This window comes from Petromyzon marinus, chromosome 36, assembly GCF_048934315.1.
Source record: "Petromyzon marinus isolate PM22_M1 ecotype Great Lakes invasive population chromosome 36, UKy_Petmar_22M1.pri1.0, whole genome shotgun sequence".
NCBI lineage: Eukaryota > Metazoa > Chordata > Hyperoartia > Petromyzontiformes > Petromyzontidae > Petromyzon > Petromyzon marinus.
Genome location: NC_133702.1, coordinates 7,280,085 through 7,302,785, shown reverse-complemented (window position 1 = coordinate 7,302,785; position 22,701 = coordinate 7,280,085). Strand labels below are relative to the sequence as shown.

At 43.3% G+C, this 22,701-nt stretch overlaps 1 protein-coding gene across 9 annotated transcripts in view; it reads left to right on the top strand.

The window, feature by feature from the left end:
- LOC116949346 (ERC protein 2-like) overlaps positions 1-22,701 on the top strand; it is a 176,894-nt gene that overhangs the window by 40,196 nt on the left and 113,997 nt on the right. For all 9 annotated transcript variants that reach the window (XM_076072069.1, XM_076072068.1, XM_076072070.1 and 6 more), the window contains 3 exons: positions 730-897; positions 7,178-7,345; positions 21,555-21,692. In XM_076072069.1, coding sequence (XP_075928184.1) covers positions 730-897; positions 7,178-7,345; positions 21,555-21,692 — 474 coding nt within the window. The remainder of the gene's footprint in view (positions 1-729; positions 898-7,177; positions 7,346-21,554; positions 21,693-22,701) is intronic.

The window sequence follows — 22,701 nt, the reverse complement described above, 5'->3', positions numbered from 1 at the left end:
AATACTTTACCTTAAATTTTGATTTAAAGCTTTCGTGACTGCAGTGATTCATATTCTTGGTTCTTTCGGTAAAGTCACGTTGAAGGGAAACAATAAAATAATAAAATATATATAAAACAATACAATTCTCACGACGTTTCGACTGCAACACAAACAGTCATCATCAGGTGTGAAACCCAACGGCAAGAAACATTTGAAAGAAGTGGCGGTTTGCATTTATTTAGTTATTTTAAAAACTAAATAAATAAAATAAACACATACATAAATACAAACCGCCACTTCTTTCAAATGTTTCTTGCCGTTGGTTTTCACACCTGATGATGACCGTTTGTGTTGCAGTCGAAACGTCGTGAGAATTGTATTGTTTTATATTTATTTGATTGTTTCCCTTCAACGTGACTTTACCGAAAGAACCAAGAATATGAATACTTTACCTTGCTTGGTGACAGGTTGGCTGCGGGCTTAAGCGGCCGTGTGCGCGTGGTGCATGCTCCTCGACATCATGCGGGCCTGGGTACCTGCGTGCGCGGCTCTCGCTTTCCGAGCGCGGCGTGTCTTTGGCCTGCGAGACGGGCGAGTCCACCGTAGGTGGACCGCACGGACGTGGGTGGGAAATGGCAAACACCCCCCCCCCCCCCACCGCGCCTTTCATTTTCACTAAAACGTGTGGCCGTTTGTCGTTTCTGCATCGTCGGTGGCGCGTGCTCGCACGCAAACACGCACGTGCAGGTGGACCAGCTGAAGCAGGAGATATCCAGGAAGGACTCGGAGCTGCTGGCAGTGCAGACCAAGCTTGAGACTCTCACCAATCAGAACTCGGACTGCAAGCAGCACATCGAGGTCCTCAAGGAATCGCTCACGGCCAAAGAGCAGCGAGCGGCCATTCTGCAGACAGAGGTGCACTGTCCCATTCCCTGCGAGCAGTGGGGACAGGTTTGTCAGTTTCCCTCCTCCTGACTCCAGTCGTTTTCAGATCAAGCGACAGATTCCAAATTAAATACTGTCTGAGAGGCATACGGTGGCATTAGTCAATGCTGTCCACCACACTTTACTTGAACCTGATAATCGCCTATTTGTTTTACATGATTGCTATTGTATACATTTGATGTGTACAGCCGTCTTGTCAATCCACTGATGGGTGAGGGCCTCCCCCATGCCACGTGGGTCATGGGAGGTATTTTGGCTGTACTTCAATCCGATCAATGTGCTCCGATTAAGCTGAGGTGCAAATAAGTTGGTGCATCGAAGTACTGCACAACATTGGATTTTGCTGGACTGCCATCCGGCTGCCCCCCCACCACATCGGCTTCGCAGCCTATAACAACCAGTTGTGCAAGATGGCTGCTCATTTAAGCGCTGTTCAGCCTCAGCTGTGCTGAGTTTCCTAACTGATGGGATCATGTGCATTCTGGCGAGATTTGCATACACGATGCAGGCATTGTCAAGATGGTATTGTCAGTCAACTTTTTTTTTTCCCCACTCTTTGAGGTTTGTACAGTGATTAATTGCAAATGGTGACTCACAGGGCCTCGTCGCTGAATTGATCATCTATAAATACTTAATGTTACGCCGTTCTTGCTGTCTTGACGAGATGGATTGGGACTCGCGCCTATTTCCTCCCCCGCCAACGGGTGCTCTCATTGCACGCGACACTGGATTCTCTCGCAGAAGCATCCAGTGATGTGCAGAATTATCATCATCATGGTCATTCCACTGCTGGATGAAGGCCTATCCAAGCTGACGACTTCGGTCTCGTGATGTAACAACTCGTCAAGCATCTGCACATGAGCAGATTTAATTTATTGATGTACACTGTGTCATAGGCGTAATCAGCAATGATTGTTCCACTACTGGATGAAGCCCTAGCAAATCCTGTGATATAAATAAACTATGAAACTAAAACTAAATAAAAAATAGTTTTTTTTACGAGCTAAGGCCCACTGACCTATATAGCTCTTTTTCAGAAGCGATCTGGCCACAAATGAAAGCTCAATGAAGTGGCTTATGTGTAAATTGATAGCAGTGCAATACTCAAAACACATGTTTGTAAATGTGGACAAAAAAAAAAAAACAGAGGACCCGGAGTAACATCCACGTGACTACGGGGAGAATATGCAAACTCCAAATGTATAGATGTAAGGGGCGGGATCAAACCCACGACTTCCTGCATGTCGGGCGAGGTTAACATCTTGCCAGCATGGTGCCCTACCAGCCCACCAAGCAATCTGCATGTGAGCCGAGTTTATTGCTCCATTGCCGTGGATGACACTTGGGTGTTCTCTCCCTTGGCTACCACTCTGTTGTTAGTCTTGACCACTTGCAATCCTGCCTGATAGCAATGTCTGTACCAGGCCTACTGTAACGAAACTTTAGCAACATGCTATAATCATTTAACAATAGTAAATCTTGAATGCACATGACATTGAATAATTATACATCGAATGGGAATTACTGTTTTAATGTTACATTCGTGTATTATGTTCACATAAATTCATTTCATTTTGGCACTTAGAAACACCTGAGAATGCCCAACCATTGTTATGTTTTTAATAATTCACTTTCGCAGTGGATTAAACTGAAGAATGTATTACCACTACTTACCATTAGAAATACATTAATTTCCAATTTTCTTATTTCCCCAATTTCCAAAATATTTTACAAATGATTTGCCGTAACCTTATGAAGACTAAGTTATCCATTTGCAACCCAATAGCATTTAAAGGCATCTTATGGAATTTTCTGAGAATTGTCAAATTCCGACCCAATTACACAAACCAGCTGCCCTTGGAACGGGACGTTTCATTGACTTTCTTTACAAATTCAAGGGAAAGAAATATCGGTTAAATGCCAACTTCAAAGGGTAGGTCATAAGAACGGACACATCTAAGGCTAAGGAATCTACACACTGCAGCTGTAAATGATAATTCGATTGTTTTGGTCTCTTGGCGGCATTTATTTCAGCTAGGGCATGAGCCATTGAGTGAATACAGAAAAAAGTACTTTTTGTTTTATAATCCCGAGATTTGATCTTGGCCCTCTTTTGGCATACCACGGTTGATTACAACATGGAGCGTGGCCAAAAATAACTGCAGGCAGCCTTAAAGTTCTGTCTGAAGGAACCAGATTTTATTAACAGGAAGCCTGCACAAGCGCAAAACACAACCGCTGCACAATTTGAGCCAAGCAGAATTGACATTCGTTCGGAAATTATTGATATATATATAAAAAAAACATTTCATTTATTGACGTTCATAAAAAACGGTGACCTAACCTTAACTCTAACCTTATTACTTAACCTTGCCGGCACTTGACATCGACGTTTTCATTATGAATATCACAATAATACAGTTGTGGGACTAGTAGGTGAAATAAATCATCGATGCTACTCATTTCTGATCCTGTTTCAATCTAGGGAATGCACCATTGCCAATTTGCAGCCGTAGCCCACAATGGATGTTTATTGCATTAACCATCATCATCATTAGCCATGGTCAATCCACTGCTGAATGAAAACCTCTCCAGGCCACCACCATCTCATGAAACCGATGTAATAATAGGCGTTACTATTGAATACATTTAAAGTAAAATCAGGAAAGAGTCTTTAATGAAAGAACCCAAAATACTCCAGATATTGTCAATTCTTGGAAATGTAAGCAAGGTTGAGTCCGGATTATTACATGGATGGGTGAACACCATACATAATAGTTTATACGAATAGGTTTTACCCTTTCTGGCAATAAAACAGGTGTTAAGATGTTAAAACACCAAAACTTTCAAAAACATTGCATATATTAGCAGAGCATGTTTTTGTTGTTTGCATGTTCACCACAAGTACGTGTGGTTAATGCAGATAGGATTCCTTGCAAAAAGGTTTATGTTTGGTGTTTTAACATTAACACCTGTTTTAGTGCCAGAAAGGGTAAAACCTATTATTATATTTTGATACTGGCAAGAAAGATCCCATGTTATAACAACAGTTATTTTTATGCTGCTGTGGCGCTTCTCCGTGGGTCTCAGATGACATTGCAGGACAATATCCGTGATTGTACTGCACTCTTCTGCATGCAACATCTGCGTTGCCCGCCTTCACCAACCCACACTGACCTTAGCGGTGAAGCATGTTCAAATAACCCCCATGGGTGTCACAGCACAGGCAAGCCTTCATCCAGCAGTAGATTGAGGCGAGGGCTCTACATGCACGTGTAAAATTTGATGGAAGGAAGATTCCTTTGTTGCAGGTTTTACAACGCATTATTTGCCAAAGTGCTTGACCAAGGACGCCCATTAGTAGAACGTTCCTACCAAGCACTTATATTTAGCCACATTATTAAGGAGGCACGCAACCCCATAGAGAACTTATAGTGAGCCAAGGACAAAATCCAGAAAAGGTCTCTTTGGGGTCTCTCGCACCCGCAACCGCCTCCCTCGCACTCTTCAGCTCCCTGCCCCCAGGCTCCAAGTCATTAAAGTGCTCCCTTTCAGTGAGCCCGAGAGCAAGCAAGCTATGTTATTATTCAGGCCATCACATAATTGGATGTTTCTTGCAGTCTTGACTTACCCGCCGTGTGATTCACCCTGAAGTCCGCCACTGTGCCCAGAGCTTGAATTTCAAAGTCGCGCTCTTATTGCTTGGTTCTCGGAGAAGTTCCGTGTGATCACGGACGCTTTGCGTGTGATGGTTGCACGCCCCCGCATGCCCCCCCCCCCGCTGCAGAGCCTCCCAACAGGGAACGTGCGGCGTGTAATGCCGTCAAATATCGAATTTAAAGTATGCCGCAACATTGACATTGTAATGACTACCCATGTCCCTTACAAGGGATCGCGTAATTAAAATTATTTCCCTCACTGGGAAGCCGCACCCCCCCCTTTTTTAATGTTTGACATTGCCCCCGGTGACGTTGTACCAGATGGCAGAGACACTAAAATGCCACCTCCTTACAGGCAGAGCCATGCAAGATGTTACCGTCCACACACTCCTGAGTTTTCATTGTGGCACAAAACGTATTAAAAGACACGGATTCTTTCCAGTTCGTTTGTGAAGCTCCCATTTTGTAAGATAAAACAAACACTACGCTTGGCCCAGTCGCTGCAGTTCGTTTATTAGTCTATTCCCAAAACTGATTTGAAAAAGTAGACGTTTTGGGGTGTGAGGTATTTTAGAAAATCTGCAACTAATTTGCTCATCTGTTTTTTTTATTATAGCAAAATAAACCTTTTTTTGCTTTGACTATCCAAAGATTAATTTCAACGCACAGTTATAATATGTAACTAGTAAATTTAGATTTAAAGCTTTCGTGACTGCAGGGATTCATATTCTTGGTTCTTTCGGTAAAGTCACGTAGAAGTTTTTATATTGTTTCCCTTCTACGTGACTTTACCGAAAGAACCAAGAATATGTAACTAGTAGCTTTAATATACAACCCTTCATCCATCCACTGCTGGATGATGGGCCCCTCACACCATGTCGATCATGGGTTTTGTTGAATCATACTTCACACCACTGGTCAATGTAGGTTTGTTAATGGGGGCCAGGACTTGATATGATATCACTCACCACTGATATTCACCATGGCTAGGAATCAAATGCGCCACAGCTCCTCCCCATTGGTGGTTACTTCATTGCAATGTAGTTAATGGTGGAGAGAATACATCACAAGCACAGCTGAACAGTGATGCTGCTGCTACTGCATCAGAAGGGGCACCCTCACTTAAAATTCATTACGTCTCATCAGTGTTCTCTCGAGGTACTTTTTCATCTGACAATAATAATCATAACTTATCCATAAAAGCCTCACCGAGTCTCAAAACTTTTATTCAGAAGGGTCCTGCCAAGTTTTCATATTCGGGAGTGATGTTGCTATTTGTATTGGAAATTGAGTCATTTGCAGGTAATGTTTCAGCAATTGGGATATTTGGCCAATACTAGTTAAATTATGTTTAACCTGAACCTGGAGGAATCCTATGCGGAACAGGGGGAGAACGTACAGACTCCACACAAAGACACCCGAGTCAGGAATCAAACCTATATGCTGAGGCGCAAGTATTTCCATTGCAGCAACTCTTCCACCCAAATATCACTTGACCCTGCTGGCAAACGTGACTGATAGAAGCAATCTTTCCAAACTTGGATAATGATTTAGGAGAGAGTGTGAATAGTTGTGAAAATAAATATAGTGATTGCAGATACCAATTGAACAACATACCTTTCTCTGCAGTGCTTGTATTTCCAATTAAGAAAAGCATGCAATGTAACTAAATGCTAAACAAAAAGATTACTTCTAAATTACTCAATTGGGGGAATTATGCATGGTGACATTGCCGCCCTCCTGCTGCAAAACTTGTCAGGACCCTCCTGAAAAGGATAACTAAGCATAATAATACAAAATAAATACAAATCCCTTCATATTACATTAGAAGCAGAAACAAATAAAGCTTTCGTGCTTGCTACAGAGGTGACGTCTGTCTCTTTTGAAGCTGAGTTTTCGCCTGAGTACATCACAGCATTCCTCCTTTGGATCTGGCCGTGACTGATTTTCATGTCTTTGGCTGATGGGGATTTCACGGGACTCTCTCCACTAGAGGAGGCTGCACCTTGTCAGCATTGAGATGAAAGCAACCAACTGCATTGCGGTGTCAAAGCAATGAGCCGGCACCGCTGAGATCCATCCTGGGCTATAATCCACGCAGCGGCCTGCGATTAAACATTCAGCAAGTTTACGGTCCCAGCTAGATCACCAATCGCCATACAAAGACATTTTTTTCTTCACTTGAAGCTGTTCTAGCTCTGCGAATTATAATGTTCAGTTTATCTGCCATGTGGTGAACACTAATTGTAGGAAATACAAAATCTCTGCCTTTAGTGTGGACGAAGAAGCCCATCCAAGATACTTCATAAGTAGTTCTGTGATGCCATCTTCCACGGCTCTTTTGTGACTTGGCTAGCTGCGAGTGTTCTCATTTTTTTTAATCATCAACTAAAGTCATGACGCCATGAGATAAAAAGAGAAACATGTAAACTTTCATGCCTCGGACCAGGTCAACCACACCAGTCGACATGTCCACATGCGTGGATATGTCGATGTGTCCACACGTGTGGATATGTTGACTGGTGCGTGGACATGTACGTAACGTGTACAGTTAACGATCCGCATTTTAATGGTTCCACTGCTGCGTGCAGGTTGATGCCTTGAGGATGCGCCTGGAGGAGAAGGAGTCTCTGCTCAACAAGAAGGGCAAGCAGCTGCAGGAGCTGACGGAGGAGAAGGGGACGCTGGCCGGAGAGATCCGCGACCTCAAGGACATGCTCGACGTCAAGGAACGCAAGATCAACGTTCTGCAGAAGAAGGTTCGTGCCTCGCGCGTTCCCTGCATTTATCTGACCATGGAGCGGTGCTCGCTCCACGGAAGGTCCTCAATTTTGCTGTCAGTTTTTACCGAGTGGCGCCTAGATGTTAACTATTTCCCCTGATATACAGGCGGTTGTGGGTTCGATCCCGACCCTGACGCCCGTATATTTGGAGTTTGCATGTTCTCCTTGTGGTTGCTTGGATTTTTCTCCGTGCCCTCCAGTTTTTCCCTCCACATTTAGAAATCTGCATTTTGAGTATTCGAATGCTTATAAATTTCCACGTAATAAGCCACTTCGTTGAGCTATCATTTGTTGCTGGGTCACTTCTGAAAAAGAGCTATATAGCTCAGTAGGCCTTGCCTGGTAGAATAAAAACTTTCGTTAGATTAGAATGCCGCATGCTGGTCTTAGCCGCAGCTCATTATGACAGTCGCCTATATTAATCCACTGTAAAACTAGGCCAATGTTGGCAGATGTCAAAAGCGAAGCAATTTTGAGCCTGGTGATCATAGTACCTGGATTTCAAAAGATAGAAAACATCTCTCTGCAATCAACCCTCAGGTATGAGGGTGATACGAGCTCTATCGATAGGTAATACCTGGATGGGGGACTGCTTATGGAACACCAGATGTAGTAGTTTTGAGCTGAAAGTCAGCCAGGAGATACCAGTGCAGCAATGTATTTTGCAATTTGTCTCTGTGAAAATGTGAGCGTTTACACTCCTTGTATACTTGGGGTTTCTCTGGTTGTTCTGGTTTATTTCGACATGCCAAAAACTCAACTGAATTAACCAAAAATGGCAATGCAGGATCCTCTTGAAAGAAAATATCGAGGCATGGTGAGAATTTCTTTGGTTAATAATCGGTATTATGTTTCCTTCCGTTTTTGTGCATGTCACATTCCTGTAACTTAAGGCATCACTTGGCTTCTGTCATCCTCTTTAAGTCATGGCATGATGGCCCTAGGTTCAGTTGTCTCCAGAAAATACATATTTGCTCACTGTGGGTTTATAATGTAAGTGTTTAAGTGTGGGGTTGTCCAATCTAAATAGTGCCGAACAGCACATAGACTCCGTGAAAATATAACATAAACGTTGACGTGTCCTGTGTTTGTGGCACGCAGTTATACGTTTCCCTCCTCGTTAAATACTCGTCATAAGATTTAACCGATAATGCCAGAAAATGAATTGGCACTTATATCGTTCTAATTTTCTATAAAGCTGAGAAACGAAGTTTATATGCAATGTAAAACAGAAGCAAAGGGTTCAGCGCGAATGGCTTTGAATCTTCAACTTTTACGAAAATGCATTCGTTCACTTTGGTAACTTGCCGACAGCATTAAAAACTAAGGAGATCTTTGCAAGGATATTGGAAACTTTTGAAGAAAACAATCTTATCATCGCATCTGAGTAATGTAGTTCTGAATTTGTTATAACCTACATTACAGAAAGAGGCTTCGCTAGCTCTCTCTTTCCAGGTTGTCCCGCTTGTTGTTCCACGTGTTGTCCGCTGTTCAACTTCCACTTGTTGGGAGATTGTAAAAAAAAAATCACCCCATATGAATCTTCAATTCCTGAAGAAGCTATGCGTATTCGTGAATATAATCAATTCCTGAATAATCTGTCGCACTCAGCGCAACCCACAATCACGTTAGAGAGCTGTACAACACAACGCAGGAATAACAAAAAGACTTCCTGTGTGCGTGTATTTATTTTAACGTTCTCATATTTTCCTTTCTTGGGCTTCGTGTTAAGAGAATCGCCGGTCGGTCATTTGGCATTCACAAGCTATGTCGCTGTCTGAAACGGAGGTTTTTTTTTAAGGAAAGGCCTCCGTGCAAACATTTCATACTGAATGAAAGCATTTGAAGACCTTAATAATAAATCAAATGTGTTCAAGTTAAACCCATGCTCGCTTCGAGTCTGCCACTGCTGTCTAATTTAAAAAAAAACCTTCTTTTATGCGTGAAAGTAAACAACGTGGTATTGTTTGTGTCAAGTGTGTGACTGTCGCTGCACAAATTAATATCTGAAACATTGTTTTAGGTTGCCAAAACAACTGTAGTTCATGGGCCAGAGCAGAAATTGGTGCCACCTAAGGGTAGTAAAGCTTTAGTGGTGCCATTTTATTCATATGGCTAATGAGTGAATTATCTTGAATGTATTCTCCGTTATTGTTCATTTATATATAGCCACTCGGCAGATGCGCCATCTCATGCAAAAATGTCAAATAACAAATACCCCCTGCTGTGAATGCGGCTGCACTTTGCAATCAATGGATAGCACCCTTAATCAATGCCCTGTGAGATCTTTCAAAGGAAGAATAGCTGAAACACACTCGCTTTGCAAAAACACCATCAACCGGTTTTCATGGCTCTTCAGGTACGACCACTAGGTGCCTCTGTGGCTCTATGATGGGAAACCTACAAAATAGCGCGCTCAATAGCATTGGCCTGGTGGGTGGAAGGCAGAGCTGCAAGTGACTCTGCCCAACAATGCAGTAAATTGAAATTGGCTTTTAATTGCCTGGCTGAGGGATGCCCAGGTTAACAAGCAACTGGGTAGCAAGCAATTAATTTGTCATAATTTTCGGCTGTTACTTGCCGAGAAAATGCTTGGTCTTTGCGTCGGAGGGGGGGCACATTAATGGAGCTTTCTCTGGGTGGTTATTAGCACAGTTCTGTTAGAATGGAAACAACAATTCGCTTTAGTTTAAGTAGCTGCACTACCAGGACTGTGATGAATGTGTGTGCAAGGACTGCACGTTCAGATGTTTGGCTGGTTATTTTTTTTATTCGTCATTGATCTTCCAGCAGTGGATGTTTACTTGCTCCTTTTTCATAAAGTGGTGGTCACGGAAAGGATGAAATACTGCATTTGCGGGGGGGGGGGGGGGGGGTAGTTCAGATTAGCTATAAAGTACTTCCTATAAATCCATTTCTTAATTGGACACGTCGGTTTAGACAGTGCCTGTTTAGCGGAATGTGTAGGCGTTGCGCCTTTGCAAACCCATGTGCGCGACTGGGGAAAAAGAAAGAACGACATCGCAACACAATTTCGCGTATTTTTACAGAAAGCTTCCCGTAGCGGGCGCACGTGTTTAGCCGTTTGACGCAGATGAATGGCAACGCACGCACAATTTGACGTGCATACCTTTACAAGTTATCAAGCGTCGTTGCTATTGATTTAAAGCCTTGAAATATTTACAGCTGCGCTCGTTTGTGAGCAGGGTGTGCAGCAGTAGCGTATTTTTACGTCACTCGTGCACACGGGAAATGCGAGTCTGTTCCTCTGTTCCCCCGCGTGCGTGTGTGCGTACGCACGGTCGGCTTGAAGGCTCAAGCTTGTGCTTGGCCCCTGTCTCTCAGCGTGCATTCGTGCCTTGGCAGCGAATCCGGCTCGGCGTGGTCGGGGGCGGGGGGTTGGAACCGCAGAGTTTTGGACGGTGGCTCATCCCTCCTTGGAATGCGGCATTAAATTACCACGCCTGATTGTTGAGTGTCACGCGCGCTAATGCCAGCCACAGTCCATCGCAGCTCCCACCGGGCACATCACAGGCAGACCGAGCAAATACAATGCGATGGGTCTTCGCGTCTCTGTCACGCCTATTATTTCTTATACAGCTGAGGGTGCCACAGTGTGAGTTTGGCAACAGTGCATTTTGTGCAGACTCTTAATGAATAAGCACTATGCAGCCACAGTATAATGTAATTGTAAGTGAATTTTAGACTCCTTCAGCCCTCCCATTTCCCCCCCTTCCACAAATCAAAACACTGTTTATTTATGTTCGGGTAAAACTAAACCGATTCAACATAAGGCCAGGTGTAATTATATATACATTTCTATGAATATGGTGACTTTTGCTTTGGGAATACAAATTTGGCAAAAGTGACGTTGCTTTTGGTCTTTATAGTTTGGAGAACGTTTTCTCACAATGGTGGTCGTTCAATATTGTGACACAAATTACTCCAAATCCTTGGGCAGTAATTGATAGCATTCAGCTGAAAAGGCAATTTGATTCAAAAGCAAATATACAATATACCATATATAAAAATGTATTTGGGGAAATATGTATGCAAAAGATTTGCAGAATATTTTGCGTATTACAATAAGCAGCTGTTCTTATTTTACAACATTGGTGTCACACTCCCTACGTTTTGCATGCCATGGATCAAATCAAATTGTCATCACGTCGACTTGACATCGGCTTAAACGGAATCTCAATAGCTATTGAAACTTGGGCACATTTATAATGGGAAAAATGCATCCGATTAGAGATAAGAGTTGAAATCGGTGGGCATCGAATGATGTCAGCTGCACGATTGGCAACAACATCCAGGCATTATAGGGTTTCACATCATTCACCACATACCATTCTCAGCCACTGCATGCTCCGAGGTGGCATGAAAGCATTTTTGTTTAACCGTTGCTGAAGTTGGCGAAATTTGCAAAAAATAGTTTTAAGCACTGCTCAGAAATTCCTTGACATTAATTTGCAAGGGAATTGTTTTTGGTGGTGGAAAATAATAGTAAATCTCTTTATTGATCTACAAGAATTATAAATTTATGCCAAGCTGGCAGAAATGTCTTATTTAAAGCCTGATCATTTGTTCTCATCTTAGTGTTGTTTTTTTATGCATTTAAAGTATTCCACAATGGTATGACTGGTTTCAGAAGCAAACCAAAATGTTATAAAAATTGTATTGCTCAGGGTACTTGTAGCATATTAATTACGTGTCCTAATTTGCGGGTCGTAGGTGCGTTCATAAATTAATATAATTTACATAAAAATGCCAGGAAAGTATATTTCTGCACATTATTTTACTATCCATCTACCTTCCGGCTCTGCCAAACCAAATTGATATATTTTTTTTATTTAAATCCATTAATTAAAACAAACTTTTTTTTTATTGAGATGGTTATACTGTGGTCCATGCAGCTGCCTTTGAGCTGCCCCCTCCTGCTGCAGTCGGCTAATGATGTGGCTTTTTACTGCACATTTAAAGCCATTCACCCGAGCCTTGTGAATGAAGTGTTGTTGGCACAGCGGGTGAAGGGCCACATTGTGGGAGAAGCTGCCTCGCAATGCAGTCCAGCCCAGCCCAGCTCGGGCCTTGCAGTCCCCACCCAACCTCAGGCCCGTACCATGAAAGCGCAGAAAAATTCATTACAATTGAGTTTCACTGCTTTTGACGCCATCCCGATTTTTATAGGCGCTCTTGATTACCGCGTGGTTTATGGTTGTCAGCACAAGTTCCAAGTCTGCCTTTTTTGTTCAAAATTATTTATTATTTTTTTCAACTCTGCAGAACGTGAAGGCTATTCTACGCTATTATATGCATTCAATCACAACAGTACAAGGTGTTTGTCATTTAGTTTCAGTGTTCCACCGCAATTTGTATCCTGACTGTGCCATCGGTAGCTTATCATGAGATGAAACAAATCCATTGAAAACTGTCACATAGCAGTGCATTGCCCAAAGTTATAGAACATCCACGTCCGTGCAAAGATATACTTCTGAAATCCTTTCAAACGATCTCTTTATCCACACCAGGGTGCGCACTTGGCCGCCCTGCCACAGCAATTATTCAACACAAAACAATGAAGTTTATCATTTTAATTGTCAAGAGTTGAAATTCAGTGAAATTAAGTGCCAAAATGAAATTTAATGGGATGGTTTTTTTGGTGCACTCACTGGTGACTGACACTATCAACTCGCTCCAGTTAAGAACCCAGTTTACTCACGGCCATGTGGCTGACACCCATATTTGATCCCAGCCTCGGAGCACTGTTGACCCAGCGCCGTGACTTGTTAGCCACCCGCCCACCTCCACAGGCTCCCATGTGAGCCAAGCCTCGGCAGGACAGACTCGCAGCCTTTGGCAGAACCTCTCGTCCTGTAGTTCCTGCCGACGACAGCATTGCCACTCTCTCCAGAGGCTCGCCGCCTCAGGCAGGGCCAGGGTTAACTCCGGCGGTCCCCGCTGTGAGCCCCACGCAGCGCAATCAGAAATGGTTCAGTGGTTTTACACGCGGGGGGCGGGAGGGGAGCCCATCACAGCAGACGGGCCGTGGTGACATGCTAGAGCGATTTCTGACAGCTCCTCCACCCCAAGCCCTGGCACAACTCCTTCCCCTTGCACCCGACGCTGCTTCCGCGACATGACTGGGGCACACGTGGGCTTGTTTGGTGTGAGCGTGTACATGTGCACATTGTATTTGATCACTCTGTCTCTCTCCCACCGTTAACCGTTTGCACGGAGTGTGCAGTCTGAATAAGTACTGTTGTGTGGGGAACGGAAGTGTAGCGGTTAGCGTGCTGCACTACGCATACGGTGACCCGAGTTCGATTCTCGCTCACAGCCAAAATCTGTGACATTATCTGAACCGGTCCTGGGCCTCTCTTAGGTCGACTCGGCCTCAAATGAGTACCTGGTGCGGTGTCTAAAAACACATCGCAACTGGGGAGACAAAGGCGATCGGGCGTGGTGTTGGCCACCCACCCTCACCGTGTGCCGTGCCGGCCTTCATAGGTTCTCGCTAACAGTACTTGCCCTAACAGTCTGTTAAGACTCTACGGGGGATCTTTGTCTTTGTTTTTTGATAGACAGCGTAGCGTGAAAATTCGGCACGCCATTATGATTGGTGCAGAAATGAATAGATAAATTGCATCCCTTGCAATTTTATTTTCAACTATGTGGAGAAAAATATAATTTAGTCAGTATTAATATCCACAGTTTGTTGTTTTGTTTCAACGTCGAAGAAAAAAATTGGCAATTTTGGCTTTTGTCTGGTTATGGCCTTAAAGGATCAGATGAATTTTGGACTCAGTCACTCTCAGGCCACTATTGTGTATACATGAGTATTATATGCTTTTCACTTGCTTCTTATTGCGTGATTCTAGCCTATGAAAATGAACACTTCACAAAAGACACACCTTTATTTTACAGTGAAAAAAAATTAAGAAATGCCTTCTTCACAAACACAATTAATGGTCCATAATAAAGCCTACTTGTTAAACTAAAAATCCATGGTATATTCCAATGCCTCATTTAGTGTGCGGTTAATGGTGGATCCTAGACCAATCCAAATGGTAATATATATAGTCTGTCGGAATTCTGAGCACTTGCCAAGGTACCCAAATACCATGGTGTTTAACGATCTCACTATTTAAATCGAAAGGCTAGTCCTCCTTCGTCTCTATCATTGGTGGCCGTCTGTGCTACAATTTAGCACGTTCACAATACAGCAGTGCATCAGAACGTGCCCCAGAATGCCAAGCTGTCAGAGACGATGCACTCTTGTCTGAGTAGGTGATCTCTCCACGCCACCCTCATTCAAATGCTCGTTTTATTAAAGTCACCATCTACAGAATCTACATAACGAGATGGTATTCCCCCCCCCCATCTCTGCCAAAATCGTTAAGTAAGCATTTAATATTTCACCGAGGATAAAATCGTTACTGTTATTAATATTACTTTGCTTGGCAGGCGGAAAAGTGGAGGTCAGCGGCAAAATAAAAGTAGTCGCATGCGAGTGTATAAGTACTTCCTTATGAACGGTCGCTTTGTGCGTGTTTGGACATGCGAGGCAAATATTGTATATTTCGTAGATCGCACCTAAAATGCGGTTTACTTTCACCAAGTTTTTTTCTTATAAAAATGCCATCCCTTATGCCGTGGCTCGTGTTGCTTGAGCCAGGGAGATGCTTTTCATTGTTTATTGTGTGACTGATAACTGTAATTATAATAGCGCTCGTTGCCAGCAGAGCACTGTGCCAAAATGATAGGAGGGTTTCAGCCCCTATGAAACGCTGGCCCAAACAGGGGGCCTGGATGTGCACAAGAACAGAACCTTTGTTTAAAATCCGCGATCTGATAATGGTGAAAAAAGGTTTTTCTTGGCAGCATGCAGGCATTTAGGCTTTTATTACAGTTAAAAATCCTTAAAGCATTAGAAATGGGCATGCTGTGAGATTGTCTCACAGTGATATCATTTGTATGACTTTTTATATAATTACCATAGAGAGCATTAAAGTATCTCATGGACACAGATAATTCAACCTTGCTTTAACATGAGCCTGCATTCAGCAGCAGGGTAAAATATCTTTGTGTTTTTACTACCTGCAAGAGTGAGTATTTTCGGGGAAGCTGCATACGATCACAGTGATATAGGTTTGATTCCTGTACATTGCGAGTGCAATGTTTTTTTTTAAATCATGCCTGGTGCCTCCGAAATTGGATTTTATCTTAAAAATGTGCACCAAGCGCATCATATCAACATCACAACTGGGGAGACAAAGGTAGCGAGGCGTGGTGTGTCATACACCACCCTCGTGTGTGTGCCGTACCGGCACTTGGTAGGTGCTCGTGAAGAAGACGTGTACCGGCAGGCTGTGGAACCAAACAAGAGGAGCTTTGTGTACAAGTTCATGTGTGCTAGTGTGTGCGTGTGTCAAGTTGGTGGCACTGTGGTTAGTGTGTTTTGCTTCGAACCAGGTAACCTGAGTTCGATTTCCACTCGTGGCCAAAAAGAGTGATGATTATCTGAACCGGTTCTAGGCCTTACCCAGGTTGAGTCGGCCTCATGCGAGTACCTGGTGCAATGTGTTAACATCGCCACTGGGGAGACAAAGGTAGCCGGACGTGATGCTGGCCACCCACTCCCTCGTGTGCAGTGCCCCCAAAAACAGCACTTGCTCCTACAGTTTGTTAAGTTTATACGGGGGATCTTTGTCTATGTGTGTGTGGTTGGTGGCATCGCGGTTTGTGCACTGCACTAACACTCACACCATCTAAGTTTGATTTCCAGCCATGAATAGCATCAGAATCTTACCCTATTGTGGGTCTCCTAAAGTTGCTCTAAAGTTCTGCTCGTTTCGAAAATTGAGTGCAAATGCTTTTTTGTTGTTGTATTGCCGTTGGTTCGTCTGAATACTGCGTTTGCTTTGTCTTCATTGTTTCCTCAAGTTAAAGGTGTTATTTTGCTTAAAATCTTGAAAGTTTATTTTTGACATTTTACATTTAACTTTCATTATTGTGCAGTTGCTTTTTTTTATTGCATGTTTGCGTTTATTAACCCAGGTCTTGAGTAAACAGACTCGTAGTCTCAGCGATCTCTCACCTGATCTGAAATAGTGGTAATGCATGAATGAATGAATGAAATGTACTTTAATCTACCTTGTGAATCTTTTGCAACTGCGGATACTGAGCTGTTTCACTGGGCTTGATGGAAATGTGCGTTGTTGTTGCATCATTGCCTAAAGCCTGCCACGCTTGTTTGTTGCTCTAAAACGTGTTGGTTTTGCTTGGCTCGCCATCAATTTATGCCGTGCCCACCACAGCGCTTCCATAAATGGTCAACTTGAGGCCTAGTCGCGATGTCATTGCGATACCGCAAAATTAGTCGTGTGCGCTGGAGCCTGCGTTTACCCATCTGCCGAGGCACAGCTCGGCATCGAGGGGAAGGTTTAGGTGTGTTGGAAACATGAAAGTTGTACAGTTATTTTACGAATTGCCAGAATTTATCGTTTAACGCGAAAGATGCGTTTCCTGAAAAGTGCCGCGTCAAGCGAAAACGCGTTCGGCGAAAACTGTTTCCCCATTATAAGTAACATTAAAGGTGGGGGTTGCAGGATATACGATGTACACACACGCAGTAAGATGGCCGGACAAAGAACCGAGGTGTGAGGGTACGTCGCCGCTTACCCAGAATTCCCGTACTGCTGAGACGCGGAGCTCAAGAAAGTTGTTCGCCTTTGACCGCTCGGAAACCGCGTGATAACGGGCAGCATTTCACGTTGTGCAAAATGTGATCCCTAAAATAGAAGAACTGTGTTATAGCGAAAACTCGTGTGAAAATGCGTTAAGCGTGGACTTGGAGTGCAATATTCTGTTAAAGTTTGTGGGGTACCATTGGCCGCTCAGAGGCTCATCTGCCTTTAGTTATCATCACATTACCCAGAGTCCCACTGCTAGGTTGTGGATGTCATTGGCCTCTTTGAGTATCAGCTGCCTGAAGCTATCGTGAATACTACACCAGGTGTTCCACACCCCTAAACTATAGCCCCTTTGTCCACCTACTCATATTGCTCATCTCCCACGACGATGACACGGGGTTGGAATTTGGGAGATGAAGCTTGTCATTGAAGTTTTGTATACATTATATTGGTTGTCAATCTAATTTCTGGAAAAAGGCTTCGCCACATGTTGCAAGTCGTGTGGGTTATTTGATCATACTCTACCGCACAGTGGTCAGTGTGTGGGTTCGTCAAGGTAGGGAGCATAGACACAGGGCCATAGAAGTAATGTCCAGCAATGGATTTCGCCTCGCTGCCCTCTGCTGCCCACAGCCTAGTCCCACAGCAGCCTATGAGACAATCTGTTACGCGTAGTGGTTGCCCATTCAAGCCTAGTCCAGGCTCAAAAGGCCTGCTTAACTTCCAAGATCTGAGAATATTGTCTGCATTCTAGTGAATTGGCCAAAGGCGGTTATTTCTGTTCTTCACTGGGTAATGATAAAGGACGATGATGAAGAACTTTCAACAATTTGAAGCGTCTGTTGCATATTCTCTTGCGGGAATATATTACCAGTAGTTGGCATTGTTCTTTGTGGCTGTTGCCATGGAAGTTGGCTGCGTTTCGTGTCATGGAAACGTGAAAGTGCAGAGCGTTACGCGGCAGAGAAGACCATTCAGCCCGTCGTGCTCACTCCACCGTGGATGAAAAACGGAGCCCTTGGGGGCCTGCAGACCTCTGCTGCCAGCCTCACTAAAAATAATATCTAAATAGGCGCGATACCAATGTGACACCCATTCACATTTCACACGCAGAGCCGCATCGAAACGATTTGTTAAAGTGGTCTCTTATTGCCACCAAAAAAAACTTACTTTACCTCCACAATAGTTGTGCGGTATTGCTAAAGCCCCTGTTTCTACAGAACTTATTGTATCCTCTGCCCTATTTACCTGCAAATCATTTACCATGAGAACTGTAAGGTCTTTGAAAACTCATTATTATTATATGCTGCCCTATTTTTTCCTGTTTCCTGCAATTATCTGCAGATTTTCTTGTCCTTCTCAGTGGGATTGGCTTCGTATTATTCACATTTTTTCGCAAGTAAAATGAATTAATCGGCAGATTCATCCTATTATCCACAATGATCCAATATTTTTTTCCTGTGGATAAATGGAATTAATTCATGGGTAGCCCTGCTGTGATAGCAGGATCTGTAATTTCCACCCCTCACACTGCCATTTAAACAAGGCATTCTCCTTATTTTACAAAGTTAATTGGCCTTATCGATTACATTTAAAATTACCTTTTCATACATGTGCTTTAATTATTCGCTTTTACTCTACTTCCCTGCCTGCTAAGTCTTGATGTTGTTGCTTCACCAAACAATAAGAATTACACTTTCCTTGAAATCATCCTAATGTACATCCCCACTATTTTGACATGCACCCGCATTCAGGAACATTTCTAAACATAAAATTGTTATTTCCGTACCATTGTTTTACAATTTCAAACAACTCGTGTGCCTTTTCCTTGATAAATTCCTTTCCTGTGTTTCACTGCAATATTCTTTTGCTAGTTCCGCCCAAACTAAATCTGGAACCTATTCCAGCGATGCCGTTGTTCCCCTCTGCAAGTTAATCATTGTCCTCTCTTGAACGCAGTGGCAAGAAATGTACCCCATGTTATGCTTTAAGACTGACCAGGGCCCTATAAAGTGTCATTACCACCTGCCTGGCCACGGTCCTCAATCATCATAGAGACGCATCCATGGATTGTGCAAGGGTGTACCTTCGGACATTTTGAGTGACTCGTGAATTATTACGCATGATGTCCTGTTCTTCTTCATCTGTAATATTCAGTCTTCCCCTCTAAGTTGTCCCTATCAAAATAGATCATTTTTCACCATTTGTCAATGCAAATCCCCACCGACAACTCGAACACATTTTTCACAAAGTTCCGGCGTAAAAAATCAATGGTATTTAATTTACAATGCAGCCACGGGTTCGTTAACCGTAGTATTCCAAGCAGAGAATGTTTAGCATGTTATTTTTCATCGTGGGATGCTGCGGTGAGGTAATGCTTAGAACACTGGACTTGCAATCCAGTGATCCGATGGTCAAATCTCCTGGCTTGGCAGTCAAGAAACAATGGGCACATGTCTTGAACATGTGCCCCCGCTCCTCTGTCCCACACAGCAGCAGTGGAAATGGGCACAGCATGGTCGAGGGGCTCTTTAGTTCTCCCTTGAGTTAAGGCCCTTCTGCCAGCAGTGGCATGACCCAGCAATTGCAGGGCTGCACCTTTTATCTCTTACTTATTTCATCACGAGTCTAGAACTCATTTTAAAGCCTCAGAATTCGTTCTTCAAAACCACATTTTTCAAATTGTATTTTATGTTGGCAACTGTAAAATCTAGACTGTTGAAACAAATACGCGTGTATATGCCTCGTGAGCAGCTGCAGCCACCCCCATCTGACCCGCCCCTTTTTTTGTTTCAAAAACTCGTAGCCTGCAGCCACCGAAATTGTATTGCCGGTCTTGCTAGAATAACACTGCACGTGTTATTATATGCAGATTAGCGGGAGTTCGGTGTAGTGCACATGAAGTCATTAAAGGTGGCAACCTATGGGTAAACGTTTGTTCCCCGGTGTAGGCTCGGGTATACGGGTCACTGTACCAAAGATTAATGTGCTGTTACTTGGCTCTATGTTACATTTTTCATTTGCAGAGGGAAAACAAAGGCAGTGTGTTGCCTTTGATGTCTGTCACGTGTTAAATGTGTTCTTTTATGTTGAGTATTAATGATTCTTACATGACAGTTGTGAGCCTTTACAGTAGGGTCTGAGCAGACCTTGTATCTGCTATTAATTCGGACTGAGAGGGTTTCTGATTTTTTTCCCCTGATTTAAACAGCATGGGTTTTTTGCGTTCCAACAGATATATATTTATCAATTGTTAAAACATAGCATATGGTAAAACAAATGTCTTGCAGTGCGCTGGGCAGTGTCTGAAGTGTTAAGAGACAATACATTTATTTTTGCAGTCATACATAATGCAGCATTTAAGTAAGAATAACAAACAACTAAATGTATTTTTCATTTAAATCTTATTTTTATTTTTGTGTTTATTCGGCATCTGCACATGATTAATTATGTTTTTTGCAAAGAACTAACCCAAACAATTTACCGCAAACATTACAAGCGCTTAGCCCTATTGCAGTACATTAGAGATGCTTACTTTGGCCCATCAACGCAGTCATTACGCTGCTGTAGACATTGCGCTAAATGTGTACACAAGGGCCCCCAGGAGCGGAGTGCTGCCACGACCTATTTCGTGCCGCATCCTTGTTGTAACAGCAGGGGCTAGAATTCCGTGCCATCTCAAGAGTAGGTTCTTCTTAACCCAAGTCTGGCACAGCGGCTCATGCCTGTAATCCAGCGCTGTGGAGGATAATCGCTAGTAGATCACGCCGATTTTAGGAACACCAATACCCACTCAGCGGCAGAGTAAGCGGTTGGTGATTGACTCAGCCCATTGTTCCTCTGGGGTTTGGTAAAATTAGTACCACTTTTAATGGAAGCCAACAGTGGTCATTCATTGTGTAGACTCAACCCCTGCCATAGCAGTGTTGAATTTCCACACCACTCTTAGTGCTTAAATAGAAGATGAGCACCATCTCAATGCTCTTTTGCAAAAAATTACTGAGTTATAAATTCTCTCAACTGTGAGCTGGCCAGTAAATGGTAGTACAGCAAGTAGAGTCCATCTGTGTGGACTTGTTGAGTGTTATGTTTGTATGTGCGGTGGATTTTTTTCCATGTGAAAAACACTAATTTAATAGTACTTTTCGTGAAACAGCACAATGCAGAACACTCCTGAAAAAGGGTCTTCAGACTCAGAATGGATAAATACAACATATTATAAACACATCCAATAAAACCACCAATCACGTTCATACAGATTCATTAAAGCCACGGCATCTCCAAAATAACAAATTAATCATCGCATTTGTCAAGTGAGAATGGCTGGAACATACGTTAATTGATTACTATCCACGAATCTAAATGCTTGGCATGGCCACCATTCTTGATGTCAACACTAGCTCTGTTTTCAAGCGTCAAGAAGTGATTTGAATAGCGCGCGTCTCCCCCCCCCTCCACCACCACCACCACCACTGTGTGCGGCGCTGCAGATTGAGAACCTACAGGAACAGCTGAGGGACAAGGAGAAGCAGGTTGGCAGCCTCAAGGACCGAATCAAGTCCCTGCAGGCCGACTCGAGCAACACGGACACAGCCCTGGCCACACTCGAGGAGGCGCTCTCTGAAAAGGTTTGCACTGCCAGATCTTCGAACCCCCACGGGCAAACCGACGCAATTTAGGACTCTTGTCAACTCTTATTTTTGCCGTGTCTCTAAAGTAAATATATTGTTTCGGCAAATGTTCGCTTGTTGAGACTGGTTCATTGCTTTCTGCTTTGGTAAACCGTTATCCCTGTGTGCCGTTGGTTTTTGATGAATATTTGTTTTTTTTGGTGCGTGCGTATTTTCAGCAACAATGAAAAATCAGTAAAGGAATACCCATTTATCAGATTACAGAAGCATGCATATATTCCAGTGTTGTCCAGCTATGATTGGGGAAAGCAAGGGAAGGTGGTGAAGAGTAAGAAAAAGAGTGTGAAGAATTGGTGAGAATAAAGAAAGGGGGGAAAGGAAAGTTGGAGGAATAGTTTCAGGATGAGATCACAGGATAGGGAAAAGAGTCAGATCAGAACTGAATCAAAGGAGCGGTACCACTTATACCTATATACCATTAATGGTCCCTGCGATCGAGCTCCCAAGTGTTCCATAGTGAATATTTCTTGCTTCAACTTTGTCCAGTGTTTAAATGCGAGTAGCTCATGAGTATGTCATTGCCTCAGCTGCAGTAGTCTAAAATTCATGTTTTATTTTCGGTGATTGTGATATTCTTCCGTTAATTTACCACCAAATTTCGTGTTGACCCCTGTAAGGATATGAATAACTGAATTGACCCTTTGGACGTGATTTGAACTCTGGAGCATAATAATCTGGAGCTTTACTGTTCTACCAGTGGCGCTATGCCCATCAGCATTTTTACCACTGAAATTTGAGGGCTAGCTCTGCATGTGCGTGTCCCTGTTTTTTGATTAAATGTGATTTTTGTTAAATGTGTCATTGTTAATACAAACAGATGGTGCACAATTTATTGCTCGACATTGCACCGTGTGTGGAAGGAGGTCTGGACATGTGGTCTCTATGCTGTCACTGCTGCTGTCTAGTGGCAACCCCCCCCCCCCAAACACTTGCTCTGGTTTAACAA